The 15905-nt window shown below is 43.2% G+C and overlaps 1 protein-coding gene across 4 annotated transcripts in view; it reads right to left on the reverse strand.

Moving 5' to 3' along the window:
- Nucleotides 1-834: 834 nt before the first annotated feature.
- Nucleotides 835-15905, reverse strand: part of KCNK10 (potassium two pore domain channel subfamily K member 10) — a 136243-nt gene continuing 121172 nt past the window's right edge. For all 4 annotated transcript variants that reach the window (XM_068252244.1, XM_068252242.1, XM_068252245.1 and 1 more), the window contains exons 6-7: nt 11444-11586; nt 835-2010 (exon numbers count right to left, since the gene is read on the reverse strand). In XM_068252244.1, the coding sequence (XP_068108345.1) occupies nt 1393-2010; nt 11444-11586 (761 nt within the window). In that variant the 3' untranslated portion in view covers nt 835-1392. The remainder of the gene's footprint in view (nt 2011-11443; nt 11587-15905) is intronic.

Here is a 15905-nt window from a genome sequence, read left to right on the forward strand (position 1 = left end):
CCAGATATGTAAAGTTGCGCAAAACAATTTTCTGTGTTTCAGAAAAAAAAAAAAAAATTGTGAAACACTGTTTTTAAAAAAAACGGTCTATCAAGCAATGCAGCAAAAAACAAAACAAAAACAAAATTAAAACTTTTTGAAATTTAAAATACTTTTTTTCCTTTTTAAAAAGTTAGAAAATAAAATGGCACAGTACGGTGAGCACTTGAATCATTCCTCAAACATCCGCGCTCCACTTGACCTCCGTGCACTCACAACTTGATAATAAAGAGTTTTTTTGGGGTGATTAAGTTTGGTGCCCATCATCAAATCCTTCGCTTTAAAGAAGGGTCACAAAGCCCTGAGTATCAAACACGAACATCTTCATCGTTTTTCCACGCTGTGCGTCTGTTCCAGTCCAAAAGGGTGCGGGGCGACCTCAAACCTCATGCAGGTCACCCCGCCGCTTCTGTCTTATACAGCACTGAGAAGCGGAAATGTCTTCAGAAAATATAAAGTGTCTGCAAGGTATTAAAAAAAAAAAATCAATGCCTCATCTTATGTTTTAAAACTGACATCTTTCGACTGCGGCATTGAAGTCCCGTCATCTACAGCTACGTTTTTGTGCTGTCACAGTTTCTGGTATTTTTCATTGGTAATGATTACTGCCACAGTGCTTATTCTCAATTAAAAAGCAGATGGCAATTTTTTTTTTTATTATTTTTGTTTTTCTGTGGTGTGTGCTGATGTTGTTACAGCCAGGACCGATCCGGCGCAATATCGAGGTTAGAAAGATGAGAAGAGTTGTCTACATGTTTCTTAATCCACCCATTTGCCAAAAAAATGCATATACAATTTTTGTGTTTTTTTTTATATGACGGCGCCAAATGCGTCATCATCAGTTAACTATCAGCTTAAATATTCCAAACACCGGCCGTTGTCTTTTGAAGTTTAGCACTGTATAGATTTCACAATTATTCCATTTTGTTGTTGTTGTTCTCTAGATTTCATTTTGTAAGTTTTTTTTTTTTTTTTTTTTTCCTTTTTTGGCAGTCAATTATGGCACAGTATATTTCCACCGACATCGCATTACAGAGCTCCAGATAATTGATAAGTCCGCATAAGGCACGTGTCTCAAGAACTCCTTTAATGAAACCGACCATTGCCGATTTTCTGAATAAAAGTCTCCAAACCGGGACGGCGATGAGATAACCCCTTCTGTGCTGGAGGAGCAGGCGAAAGACTGGATGGCTGTCCCCCTCCAGCACAGAAGGGGTCTAAGGTTACTGCTCAGCCAAAGTGCCGACCAACTTTGGGCTCCAGAATGGAGAGGAAAAGTTCATAGTCTCTCCGAAATTGCAGCCCACAGCTTTGCCGAACCATGGCACAGCAATTTCCCTTATTTCTGCCCCGTCAATTTCGTTCTTCAAGTAATGCTTTGTTCTCGTGCTCCTCGTCTTTGGTTTCGCAGGGTACTGAGCCATTCTCAATGATTGTGTGCTGGATGAAATCGGAGAGCGTCGCCGTGTCTGAGGTTGATAGCCTATCCGGCTCTTCTTCTTTTTTCTCTTCGTCTACAGAATATTTCCGGTAGTTCTCGTAAATTTTCCGCACATCCTCTGGGAGGTTCTTCTTCAAGTCCTTGTTTTTCCTCTTAGTCAGCTTGGATGAGTTGGAGCCAAACTTATTGATGATGTTGTCCTCCGAGAGACCTTGGGCATGTAGCGCATTGAACTGTTCCACCCCTTTCAGCTGTTTGAGGTTGTTGGGCCTGTTGTTGATGCTCTCCTGAGAGGAGGCCTTGAAACGTCCGTTCTCCAGCTCCGCAAAGACAGAACGCTTTTCTGGAGACAACATGTCAAGAGAGTGAGCTCTTTGGTCCAGGCCAAGTCTTCGGCGCTCCATGCTCCTGATAGTGGCCGCCCGCTGAAGCTTGTCGTGGATCTCTACACTCAGCCGTCTCCGAGTCTCCCTGAATTCTGCCGTCACATTGGCTTTCCATTCCGCGGCGTGAGCCTTGATTTCTCCAACCTAAAAGAGAAGAAAGAAAAATGTGAGCTTGCCAATGGTAAAAATAAAAAACACAAGAATAAATCCTATCTGGAGTGTGTACATTATAAAATATAACTTTTATTGATATAATTAAAATGAATTCATATGCCTAATTGACCTGTCTGAGGTAGGTTACAAAATCAATGATCAGATATTAATCATTTGTAAACATACATCTGATCAACCTATTCCTCACTAAGATTGCTAAAGTGCTATAAAGAAACCCACCACCACCAATCCGACATGTTTCAGCTCCCCATTTGGAGCCGTCGTCAGGGAATAAAGTGCTAAGTGCTAGGGTGCAAGGTGCATATCTTATAAATTAACAATCATAACATATAGAAACCAATAAATGAGAGCTGTGCTCTCTAGCTCAGTCAGGCATCCGACTGAGCTAGAGAGCACAGCTCTCATTTATTGTTTTCTATATGTTATGATTGTTAATTTATAAGATATGCACCTTGCACCCTAGCACTTAGCACTTTATTCCCTGACGACGGCTCCAAATGGGGAGCTGAAACATGTCGGATTGGTGGTGGGGGGTTTCTTTATAGCACTTTAGCAATCTAGTGAGGAATGGGTTGATCAGATGTATGTTTACAAATGATTAATATCTGATCATTGATTTTGTAACCTACCTCAGACAGGTCAATTAGGCATATGAATTCATTTTAATTATATCAATAAAAGTTATATTTTATAATGTACACACTCCAGATAGGATTTATTCTTGTGTTTTCTAAATATTAATAAGATTATGTAAACAATGGTAAAAATATGCAGAAATACATTTTTTCAAAAAATAAACATTCTGTGCAACCAGCTCCATAGCATAACCATATACACGAAGAGACAAAATGATGCCACCAATTATTCGCTGGATTTGTTATACAGTAAAACATTAGTGTTAGGCATCATGTAGAGTTTCTCTGAAACGCACGCACTTTCAATGCGCGTATGCATGCAATTCCCTCTAGTCGCACCATGCGTGATGCTAAATTATGCTGCATATCGTCCGTTTTTCTCCCCCGCATGTGAAACACACGGCAGCCTATTGATTTGTTTTCCCCACCCGAATACAGTAGGCATGCTGGGAAACACATTGAATTTGCATAAGTGGAAATGGGTACTTAGGGCTCCAACCTACTAGAGCGATTTTTTGAGCGTTTAGGGAACGACTCAAAACACTAACGATTTCCCTAAACTCTTAGCTAATGTTAATGGTTTTGCTAGCGTTCTTACATTACTGCACACTGCAAAAAATTAAAATGAATTGAAAGGACCAATCAAAACGCTAGTCGCTGCACAATTTCTGACAAAAAGCTGACACTTTTTAAAAACGCTACCAAAACCATCTGCAATCGCTCATGAAATGGCTTACAAACCGCTCATTAAAAAACGCTTGCGATAAGCGATAGCGTTTTGTAGTGGGTTCCAGGCCTAAGAGTGAATAGAGGAGATAGTGGGAACAAGTCAATAAAATTTTTTAGAAAAAGATCTTGTAGTTTTTGAGAAGTAAGTAAAGATGTTTTTTAAACTCAGTAGAATGACATGTTTTCTGTGGTGCACTTTAATATATATCGAGCTCCAAGTTCTGTATACTTATTATATACATTATTTCATACAGGGCACCGGAGGTGGGAATGGGCTTTTGGGGGAGAGGTGTTGCGAGCTGGTATAGCTCAGGCTGTGGAGGCCCATGCTGTGTCCACGTCCCGAATTCCAGCTATCCCAGCCTGCATGAGTCAAGGTCGTGGAAGGGGGGGACCCCACGCTGTCTGTTTTAATCAAATGTATAAAATGTGTACACGGAACTGGGTATATATTAAAAAGTGTACCGCAGTTAAAGATACACTGAAGCGAAAAAAATATAATGATTTGTATGTGTAGTACTGCTAAGAAATAAAACATTAGGAGCAGAGACATTCGTCTAATATTGTTTCCAGTACAGGAAGAGTTAAGAAACTCCAGTTGTTATCTATGTAAAAGAGCCATTCAAAGTGGCAGAGAGCTCTGTCTTCTGAAGCTTATTATCTCAAGTGTCTGTCAATGTATTTTATTTTTCTCTGCAGAGAAGGGTTCAAAAGGTCACTGGCCTGCTCTGTAAAATCATTTAGAGTGCTGAGTAGTGTATAAACTGCAAATATTAGGGAATGATGCAATGTTGTAAAAAAACACTATATAACTGAAAATAAAAATATGAGAATATTTTCTTTGCTACTAATGCTCTAGTAATGATCCGTACTACACAACCAATTCATTATATCAATTTTTTTGGCTTCATTGTCTCTTTAAATGTCATTTTACCAAGTTTAAAAAATTATCTCTTCTTTGATTTTTTTTAATTTATTTTCTCAAAAACTAAGGCTGCTTTCACAGTGGGACGTTACAGGCGCACGTTAGTGCAGCCTGTAACGCAGCCCACCGCACAGCAATGATTAGTCAATGGGCTGTACACAGTGCCCACGTTGCGTTACAGCATAACGCAGCAAGTTAAAAGAAAGTGCTGCATGCTGTACGTCATACGCGGCTAAGCCGCGTTAGACTGCTTGCACATGCTCAGTGATGATGGAGGAGGAGGTCTCCCCTCCTCCTCCGCGGCCAGCCACATGGCTAATTAATATTCACTGCACTGTGACATGCAGTGTTTACTTACTTGATGCGGATCACGTGGTCTCCGCATCTCACAGCACAAAAAAGGCGCACCAAGAGCTGCAAAACGCAGCTCTAGGTAGCGTCCTTGTCCAGCACCACCATGCGTTGTGTTAGGGGCACGTTATGCGACCTATAACGTCCCCTAAAATGCAACGTCCTGGTGGAAAAGAAGCCTAAATTTTCTTTTTTTAACTTGTTTCCAAAGAATCGAATTATTATCACCATTTCTAAAATGTAACATAATTACAGTTACGCACAAAATGAATGACAAAACTGTCTGACATTTTGTATTACATTTTTTGATTTTCGGAATAGCGTAATTTGATGCAAAATTACAATTATGCCAAATGCCAGCTCAACGCTAATTCTGCTCATCAGCCCTTGTAATTCAATTCTGTATTACGGACCTTAGTAAAAAGTGACCCATGATAAAATCCATCGAGTCCTTATTTGGAGAACAGAATTCAATAGTTCCAGGCGAGGCTGCACAGCACAGAAACGCAGGTTCTGCTGGCTGACTCATTCTATTGATTATCCCTTTATCCTCTGCATAGGTACCCAATAAATACAATTCTACAGGCACAGCCCTGGGTCCTGCCTCCCGGCTGCTGTTTATGGAGGTATCCAACCATGCTGCCAGTTTAATGGATATATATAATGACATTCAATCCATCTGAACTGCAAACAGCAAAACTGAACAAGGGGGAGAGCACAATGATTGATGCTGGCTGGAGAGAACAGGGAGCAGCGGGGAGGGGGGATCTTTGCCAAACATATCATCTGAAAAAGGACTCCCCTGATAAATATGGCACATATGAACTAGTCACAGCATGGTACCTATGGTACGTATACTGGGGACACCTATATGAGGCTACCTATAACAAGTTGTTGGTTATTTTTCAGGGGGGGGGGGGAGCATTCAAAGTTTGGCAGGGAGGCCCAGTGATTTTTAGTTATGCCCCTGGTCACAGGTGTCAATGGAAAGTTTCCAAGGTATTTAAAGCGGAACTGTAGTGAAAATAGCATAATGAATAAAATTGCTTGTTGTTTCCAATATTCTTTTATAGAATATTTACTCATTGTTTGTCCATTGTAAAATCAGTGACAAGACAAATGCCACAGTAGTTGCTTAAGTGGAATATAACCCAGCATTTCAACTTTGCTCTAAAACATTATTTACAGCATATTATATGCAACCAGCATTTTTTTTTTTTACTAGACCAGTATTGGAAGGGTTACACACAGAGCTTTAAAGTTACGTGGAGAGAAATGCTGCGGCAGCTGAAGTTTAGATAGATACATTTAAGTAAACACAATGTAACAAGTGTGGAATGTGACTCACTCTCTGGCTGTGCAGGAGCTCCCGGACACAGAGAGAGAGTGAGTCACATTCCTCACTTGTTACATTGTGTTTACTTAAAGGTATCTATCTAAACTTCGGCTGCAGCAGCATTTCTCTCCAAGGAACTTTAAAGCTCTGTGTGTAACCCTTCCAATACTGGTCTAGTAAAAAAAAATGCTGGTTGCATATAATATGCTGTAAATAATGTTTTAGAGCAAAGTTGAAATGCAGGGTTATATTCCGCTTTAGTATGGGCGTTTGGGAGTGCCTGTCTGCTGTGATTACATCTCCTGCAGTTCCCGGGTCTGTGATGTATTCGCCACGCCGGACAGACGTGACGGCGTTTAATAATCGCCAGATAAGTGTGTGATGTATGCAGGAGCGAGCGTCCTCCCCGATCAATGGCGGAGGCTCCTTGCAGAGATAGTAGGCGGCCCCCCTGTAGGATCGATGGAGGGTCCTGACTGCACAGGCCTGCTGCCGTGTAATAAGCCTCATCGCAGGGATAGCGCCTTCCTCCCCCCACCCCCCGCAGGATCGATGGAGGGTCGTGACTGCACAGGCCCGCTGCTGTGTAATAAGCCTCCTCACAGGGATAGCGCCTCCCCCCGCAGGATCGATGGAGGGTCCTGACTGTATAGGCCCGCTGCAGTGTAATGAAGGCTTTGTAACAAAGAGTCCAGCCAGATACGAAGCGCCAGAAAATCAATGGATGATTAGGGATGCTGAACGCTATCCTTATTTACCGGACAGAACGTCCTTCACTGAGGGAATACACTGCATATATAACATACACTGATCTGGCTGATCAGAAACACCTGCCTAATATTCTTGTCTAACATAGCACAGCTCCCCCCAGTGGTCAGGCCTGGACTCCACAATATCTATAAAGGTGTACTACGGTATCTGATTATATATCTACAAAACATATAATGGATCATATAGTGCAGCTCCCCCTGGTGGTCAGGCCTGGACCCCATAAGACTTGTATAGGTGTCGATAGAGATATAGAGATAGGTATATAGGTATATATATATATATATATATATATATATATATATATATATATATATATATATATATATATATATACACTATTACTCAGGGCAGTTTCTAGGCTAACTTGCACCGAGGGCGAGGATGTAAAAAAATTGCACCTTTTTCTCCCCCCCCCCACCCCCGTGGACTTGGGAACCCTACTCGTTAGGGACATTCAGACAGCCACAGAGACAGCCACAGATCACGAGTAGATTTGCCCACTTATTAGTGACTAGCCGCTTATCCAGGAGGAAGCAGGGACCAGGAAAACACACAGGCGTAGAGAACCCGGAAAGGTAAATCCTCCATGGGCACCGCGCACTGACAGCCTGCAGTACCGCTACAGGACATCAGGTGTGATCACGCGGTGGTGACGTGATGATGACTTGACGTCTGACGCAGGCAGACGTCAAGGAAAGTGATTGCGCTGGTAATGTTCTTTCTTCTTCCTTTGGGCTGCACCGCGCGTCTGGTCTGTGCCTAGGGCGGTTGCACTGACAAAGGAACGGCTGTCATTAACAATGGTCAATGAGATGCAAATAATTCAGTGTTCATGCAGGATTATCATGGCCGGATTTGAGGCTAGGCCGCAAAGGCCATGGCCTAGGGCACCAGGAAGCAAGGGGCGGGCAGCGGGCTGGAACATTCAGGCAGTTAAACTGCCAAACATGTAAACCGCAGCAGTCACCAACTCAGTCCACGGCTGCCCTGCTTCCACAGGGGCAGGCAGTTGAGGACCCCCAAGTAGTGTTGAGACGAAATTTGCGTAATTTTGCGTTTCCGTAATTACAGACACGAATTTTGCCGCTACGTCACAAATTCGTAACTTCTTAATTGTCGCACAAACTGTAATTCGGAATTCCGTAGGCGTAATTTCTATTGCGTAATTTCTCGTTTTGCAGCTAATTCGCGTTTAAGGTGAAATTTCATAATTTCGTGTTTTCTATAGAAACAAGTTATATAGGTAGAAAAAAACAACGTTTTGTAAAAAATAATACCTTTTAATGGCTAACTAATAGAGTTAAATAATGCAAGCTTTCTGGGATCTAGTCCCCTTCTTCAGGCATATTTCCAGATGTAAGCTGAAGTAAAACACTGATGCAGATAAATGGTAAACACGAAGATGACAGTTGTGCTGGTTACTGTTTATCCGTTAGGTGTCAGGTGATCAGCAGGCTGGAGCCAGTGAGTTAGTGCAACCATACATGAAATCCAGCAGGTTTCTGAAGATCATGAAGCCAAATCAATCATGTTACATAAGGTGTCATGAATCCGGTTCCACAATTTAAACCTTCTGTTAATGTCTTGAACATTTTCATAAATTTGTACTCAGAAATTTAAAATTAGAAGAGTATATTGACAACTTCAGAAAAAGAATCAAATTGGAGATACTGGACAAACAAAAACAGACACTCTACAACCTCAATACTCAAGAAAGGAAAGCAATACTGAGCCTTAAAAGCAGACAGCTCTCCAACAACACCTACTACCAAAGACTGGAAACCAACCCCACGCTGCAATACTCAAGGGAATTGAAGAATATGCTCAATGATCTCTCCTCAAAATTATCTAACATACTTACATTAATACCAGCTAATCCTAAAATAGGCACCTTCTACATCTTACCAAAAATACACAAAGAAGGAAATCCAGGTCGACCTATCCTCTCCGGTTTGGGAACACTAACAGAAAAGATATCTGGTTGGGTAGAAAACATTCTTAAACCCTTGGTAAGGAATACAGCCAGCTACATCCAAGACACCACTGACCTTCTTAACACATTGACTGCCATGGGTCCAATCCCAGAGGGTGCTATCCTGGCTACAATGCATGTTGAATCCCTTTATACCAACATTCCACACGAGGACGGTATTGCAGCTTGCCAACATTTCCTTCAGCTTAATGATCTACCAACAGAGCCCACACTACAACTTATCAGGTATATACTAACTCACAACTATTTTTCATTTGGGAATGATATGTATCTACAGACAATGGGCAGTGCTATGGGAAGTAGGATGTCACCCCAGTATGCAAATTTATTTATGGCCAGGTTGGAGGAAAACTTCCTTTCAACTTGTGTAATTAAACCATGGGCTTACTTCAGATTTATAGACGATATCCTATTAATCTGGACAGCATCACAGGAAGAATTAATCAGATTCCACAAAAACTTCTCAGAGTACCACAAGAACATCAAGTTAACGCTCAGCTTTTCAACCTCCCATGTCAGTTTCCTGGATACCACAATTTATATACAAGATAGAATTTTACAAACATCCATATACCGTAAACCAACTGACCGGCATATTTACCTAAAATGGAAGAGTTTCCACCCGGAACACACCAAAAAATCTATTGTTTACAGCCAGGCTCTGAGATATAACCGAATATGTTCTAATTCAGAGGACAGAGACAGACAACTTATGTCACTACGTAAAATATTCATAGATCAGGGATATCATCCACAAATCGTTGACAATCAAATACACAGAGCAACTTTAAAATCCAGAGAGGAACTGTTGAAGTACACCCCAAAGACTGAAAACAACAGAGTCCCAATAGTGGTAACCTACAACCCAAAATTAAAGACACTGAGGAAGATATCAAAAGCCCTACAACCAATACTCCATAAAGACAAACGCCTGAAGGATGTTTTTCCTGATTTACCACTGCTTGCTTTCAGACAACCTCCCAATTTGAGACAAATGATTATCAGAAGTGCATTATCTACACCAGAAACTCCAGGCACATTACCCTGTAATAACGCAAGGGGCTTGATTCACAAAGCGGTGCAAACACTTTGCACGCCTGTGAAAACCCCTTTATCACGCCTAAACTCAGTTTAGGCATGATAAGAAGAAACTCGCGCGAATTTTCCGCGCGCAAAGTTTTGCGCGCGCGCAGCGCCTCCCGATTCGCGCGAAGCTCCCATTAAGCCCTATGGGACTTTGCGCGCATACGCGCGGAAACTTCGCGCGAGTTAGAGCACAAAGCGGTGATAACTTTGCTGGTGCAAAGGTTATCACGCCTAAAGTCTTTTAGGCGTGATAACTGAGTTATCACCGCTTTGTGAATCGAGCCCAAGGTGTGAGACCTGCCCTTATATCTTGAGCACAAGCCAAATACAAATACCAAACTCACAGAAATATCATCAAATGCAAGACCAATTTTCCTGCGAGTCATCCAATGTTGTATACATGATACGCTGCATGAAATGCCCCTCAAGAGGAATCTATATAGGAGAAACAGGACAAAAACTGCGCACAAGAATGAACCATCACCGCTTTAAAATCAATGAAGGTAAAATGGACACACCAGTGGGCCAACACTTCTGCGAACCAGGACACAGCATGCAAGATCTAAAAGTACTTGTTCTTAAGGGTAACTTCAAAAATGATCAATCAAGAAAAATTTATTTATGAATTTATGAAAATGTTCAAGACATTAACAGAAGGTTTAAATTGTGGAACCGGATTCATGACACCTTATGTAACATGATTGATTTGGCTTCATGATCTTCAGAAACCTGCTGGATTTCATGTATGGTTGCACTAACTCACTGGCTCCAGCCTGCTGATCACCTGACACCTAACGGATAAACAGTAACCAGCACAACTGTCATCTTCGTGTTTACCATTTATCTGCATCAGTGTTTTACTTCAGCTTACATCTGGAAATATGCCTGAAGAAGGGGACTAGATCCCAGAAAGCTTGCATCATTTAATTCTATTAGTTAGCCATTAAAAGGTATTATTTTTTACAAAACGTTGTTTTTTTCTACCTATATAATTTGTTTGGCTAACACAGTACAGAAACTTTTTTGCTACTATAGAAACAAGGTTATTTTAATTACGAAAATGGACATAATTTCAGTTTTAATAGTAATTATGCAAACTTAAATAATTACTAAACTGAGGAAAGTCACTCATTGATTGCAATTACTGATTGCAATTACTGATAATGCAAAGGCCCGTAATTTCGCGAATTACGCTAAATTTTGCGTAATCGTAAATAGGTCATTACGCTCATCACAGGACCAGGAAAGTACACAGGATAGGGAGCGCACAAGACCAGGGGAACAAACGGGACTGAGGGAGCACACAGGACGGGTGGGGCACTAGACAGGGCTGTTTGGCGGGGATGGTGACTGTCGGCCTTGGGCAGTAAAATGTCCAAATCCGGCCTTCAGTATTATGGAAATTCTGTATGCAAATATATGCAGCTTCAAATGTGAACCAATTGAACCCCACCTTGGTCCATGTTCAAGCTGCATAAACAACAATTGCATAATCCTGCATCAACTCGGAATAATTTGCATCTCGTTGCCCCTCCCTGGCTGTGATCTCAAATGAGACATCGTTTATAATGACTCACCTCTTCTTTTGTCTTTTTGGAAATGACGCGAAGCCAGTCTCCAATCATACTCAGCACGGCGGCGAAGTAAGCCAAGCCCACCAGGATCCAGAACCAGACGAGTGGCTTATACCATTCCCGGTACGAGATGTCCGTGTTCCCCCCTGCAAGACAAACCACAGAAAGCAGACAATAACTCAGGCTCCAGTCCAGGGGTGTCAAACACAAATACACAGTGGGCCGAAATTGAACACTGGGACCTAGATGCGGGCCACCTTTTAAAGTTCCCTTTTGTCTGAAGCCCCTCCTCCAACCCCTTTACAGTACAGTTCCCTGGTACCTAGTGGCCCTCCCTTCCTCCCCTATACAGTTTCCTAGTTTCCAGAGTTTAGTGCTTTCCCCTAAGTATCCCATATGGCTTCCCTGATGTTCTAGGGTTTTACCTCCAATATCGATTCCCTTGTGGTCAAGAGTGGGCCAAACATAATGCAAAGTGGAGAAACCACTTAGGGGCCAAATTTAATGGCTCTGAGGGCCAGATTTGGCCCACGGGCCGGAGTTTGACATGTACACTCTAGTCAATGATTTTACAAAACACCTAAAGGCAGCCACAGACCGTCTCAGACATTGAACCCACAAGAGCGGGTTTTTGAACGTTTAGGGAGCGCTTTAAATCGCTGGCGATTTCCCTAAACGCTCTGACACAAATACTCTAATAGCCCAAAAACCTGGTACACACCTTCAATTCTGATTGGCCAATTTTACCACCTTCATGCAGTATATGTGTTAACAGATACTGAATACAATGAGCAGATTGTGGAGGTAAGCTCTCATTCTACAGGGAGGTGGTAAAAATGGTCAGTGATTGACCAATCAAAATTGATGGTTTGTACATTCCACCGACACCACTGGGGCAATCCTCGTTATGGAGGAAATACCTCCATACAGATCCGAGAGCCCCATGCGAAGCATCAGGCTACAACTGGTTTGCAAAAGACCAATGGGAATTCTCCATGAGCACCAGAGAACATTTTCATTGGTCCAATACCCAGTGAACCAATGAGACGCCTCCTGGAGAAGGGACGATTCCCATTGGACTACTGCAAACCAATTGTAGCCTGATGCTTCTCATGAGGCTGTCGAATCTGTATACCGGAGTTCCTTACTTGCATGGACTGAGCAGCGGTGGTGGGGGGGGGGGGGTCCCGAATGGACGGGAGGAGGTGAGTAAAAATTGACAAAACATCGGTCACACTCAGCCCTCCAGCTGTTACGGAACTACAAGTCCCACAATGCATTTGCCTTTATGAGTCATGACTGTGTCTGTCAGACTCCTGTAGTTCCTTAACAGCTGGAGGGCCAAGTTTGCCCATTCCTGGGCAAGACTGTGGAGGATTGGAGAAGTCACTGGATCATTCACAGGCTTCTAAGTATTCCTTTTTTGTCCCCCACACACCATGCAATTTCACGTCAGATCAACAGGTCAAACCGATAATTTCCGACATATCCGATCTGCTGCCGATTGATAACAGCATAGTTTTTCAGATCATTACTTCACAAAATTGATCCCACTATTAATCGGGCGCAGATCCAACGACATGTTGGAAATGATCTATTCGACCCCTCGATCTGATGGGAAATGACATCCTGTGTACCTAGCATAAGACAGGAATTTTAGCTGCAGAGTCCTTTTTTCACCCACAAATAAAGGTAACATCTACCGGTAAGTTCTGTAATTAGATAGTATATATTTAGATCTCTGCCGGAAGCTGAGCTTCAAGCATCCCCATAGCGATGGGTTCTGACGTGACGCAGCCCCGGTCCACCTGAGGACATAATTTGTGTGCGTCACTCGCCTATACTGGGTCACATTGCTCAGCGTGAGGCGGCACCGCATAGACCGTGGCGTCCCGAGCCACGCAGCTTCACACACGCGCCATGCTGTTCCCACTAATTGGAAGGAGGATAATTAATTTAAAACAGATTTAATTGGACGAGATAAGAGCTAATGACTCTCTCGTCAGATCTCCTCGCTTTTGTTATGAAGAGGACGTCGCCTTCGACGGAATCTTGGGGCGCGCTTGTCAGAAGCTACCGCAAAGCTTTCCTTTCGGGGGACAAGTGACACTTTATTGCGTGTCACAAACCGTGGGGCGAACAGCTGGTGTGGGACTACAATTCCCAGCGTGTTGCAGAGAACGCACACTGGTGTCACACATGACAGAAGTTTTCTTCTGAAGATATTAATTATTACTTTGTGGCCGAGTTCAGAAGAAACGACTGATGCCGGAAACAGAAGAAAGATTACTGCTACGCTTTATTTATAAAGTGGCCCATTACTATATAAGGTCTGGTTCACACTGTGAGGGATTGCGCTCAGTTTAGCAATTGCCAGCGATCGGTAAAGAGCTACAACAGGGTCACCCCATGAGGGTGTTCTCACTGCAGCGTTTCGATTTTGACAAAATGGAAAACGTGCTGCCTGTACCATTTTTAGAGGGATTTTTCTTAAAGGAAAAAAACCCCGCACATTCCTTTAAAAATCGCTCTGAAAATTGTTTTGCAAAATCGCAAACGCTAAATGCATAGCGATTACATTTTGTAGTGTGAAGTAGACCTAAGGCTACGTTTCCAGTAGCTGCCGCACGTCCTACTGAACGCATGGCGGCACTTGCCGTTCTGCGAGTACACAGCCGAAATCCCGGAAGCCGTGCCATGCATGGCTATGGGATTCGCTGCCTCCCACACGAAGGCAATGTCGGCCGAATCGCTATGGCAAGCAATTTGGCCGGTGGCGCCATTGTACTCTATGGCAGAGTTACCCTGCGCAATTTGCCTGCGGGGAAACTCTGTGGATTCAGCCCGATTTCTGCACTAGTGGAAACGCGCCCTGTTAATTAGAATAAACATTAAATACAGAGTGCTCTACAGTATGCAATAATGAACCCAGATATAGTCGACATACAGTCCAACTGCACGCAATCAGTATCCTTGTATAGCTTCAATCCAGTGGCGTAACTAAGGAGCTGTGGGCCCCAATGCAGGTTTTACATTGGGGCCCCCAAGCACTCTATACATAACAATTGATACGGCGCACCAAAACCTGCCAGATGCAATGGCTGCTATGGTGATCTCTATGCCACTGGCCGCAACCCACTTATCAAAAATATCCACCAGTGGGTGAGGTTTAGCTGAATGAGGTTTAGCTAGATCGTTTTGTTGTGTCTTCTTTTTCGAATGCTGCGGGTGCAAAATGTTCAAAGCTCTTTTTTTTAATTCCGTTGCTCAGTAACCTGCGGCGAGGGCGACGCGCTCCTCCGACATGAAAAGACCCAATAAAGGAACGCGTACGCAGACAACGCAGAAAGGACCTTTTATGCCCTCCGTACCCTTACAGCGGCATCAATCAGCCGCGATAGACCCCTTCATCGGTCCGAAGTGATTCATGTATAATTCACAAGCGGATGAGATCACAGAAAGAGGCACCACAGGAGGGGAAGCGGCTGGCCATTTACCGATAAAAAGCGCAATATTAGCTATTAACCCTTCCCTGTCCCCACTGATCGTGTTCATACATCATCCCAGCGATGTGACTGAGCCATTTATACTCGATCCTCCGGGGGCACAAATAGCTGAGTGCCGAGGCTGTGTACAAGTATACAACAATGAGGACGGTAACAGCAGCTCCATACAGTGCTGATAAGACAGTAATGTATAGAGTGCGATACGCGGTGAGGGGGGAGGGATAAACTATACAAAGAAAGAAGAGAGTCTATTATAGACTGAACCGATGAGTGGGAATTGCAGCATTTACCATTGCTGTATACATTACTCTATGTAACAAAATTGCCTTTCAAAGTACAATCCCTCCTGTACCTGCCAGGAATCGTACCAAACATCATAACCGATGCAACTAATGTGGTTTATGAGTTTAAAGAGGAACTCCAGTGAAAATAATGTAATAAAAAAGTGCTTAATTTTTTACAATAATTATGTATTAGGGCCCGTTTCCACTGTTGCGACGCGATATCGCCGGCATCCTGACGCTTGTAAAAACGCATGCGGATGCGTTTCCGCATGCGTTTTTACCCGCGATTTCGCGTGCGATTTCGCATGGCAGGGAGCCATGCGAAATTAACCATGACTCTGCCAGGGCAAAATAACATTGAAAAAGGTGCGAAATCGCACACGAATCGCGGGTAAAAACGCATGTAGAAAACGCATGCGTTTTTCCTAATAAATACATTAGCGGCGATTCGCATGGATTCCCGACGCAGGCAAATTCTGTGGGTCCCATCGTGCAGATTTGGCCCGCCGCCAAATCGCTCCCGCACGCCGCACATATGGAAACAGCCCTGGCCACTTCAATGTACCAAGCGAATCCGCATGTCGGCGCCGCATGCGGATTCACTATGGTGGAAACGAGCCCTAAATGATTTAGTCAGTGTTTGCCCATTGTAAAAGCTTTCCTCTCCCCGATTTA

Source organism: Hyperolius riggenbachi, chromosome 9 (genome assembly GCF_040937935.1).
Source record: "Hyperolius riggenbachi isolate aHypRig1 chromosome 9, aHypRig1.pri, whole genome shotgun sequence".
Lineage (NCBI taxonomy): Eukaryota > Metazoa > Chordata > Amphibia > Anura > Hyperoliidae > Hyperolius > Hyperolius riggenbachi.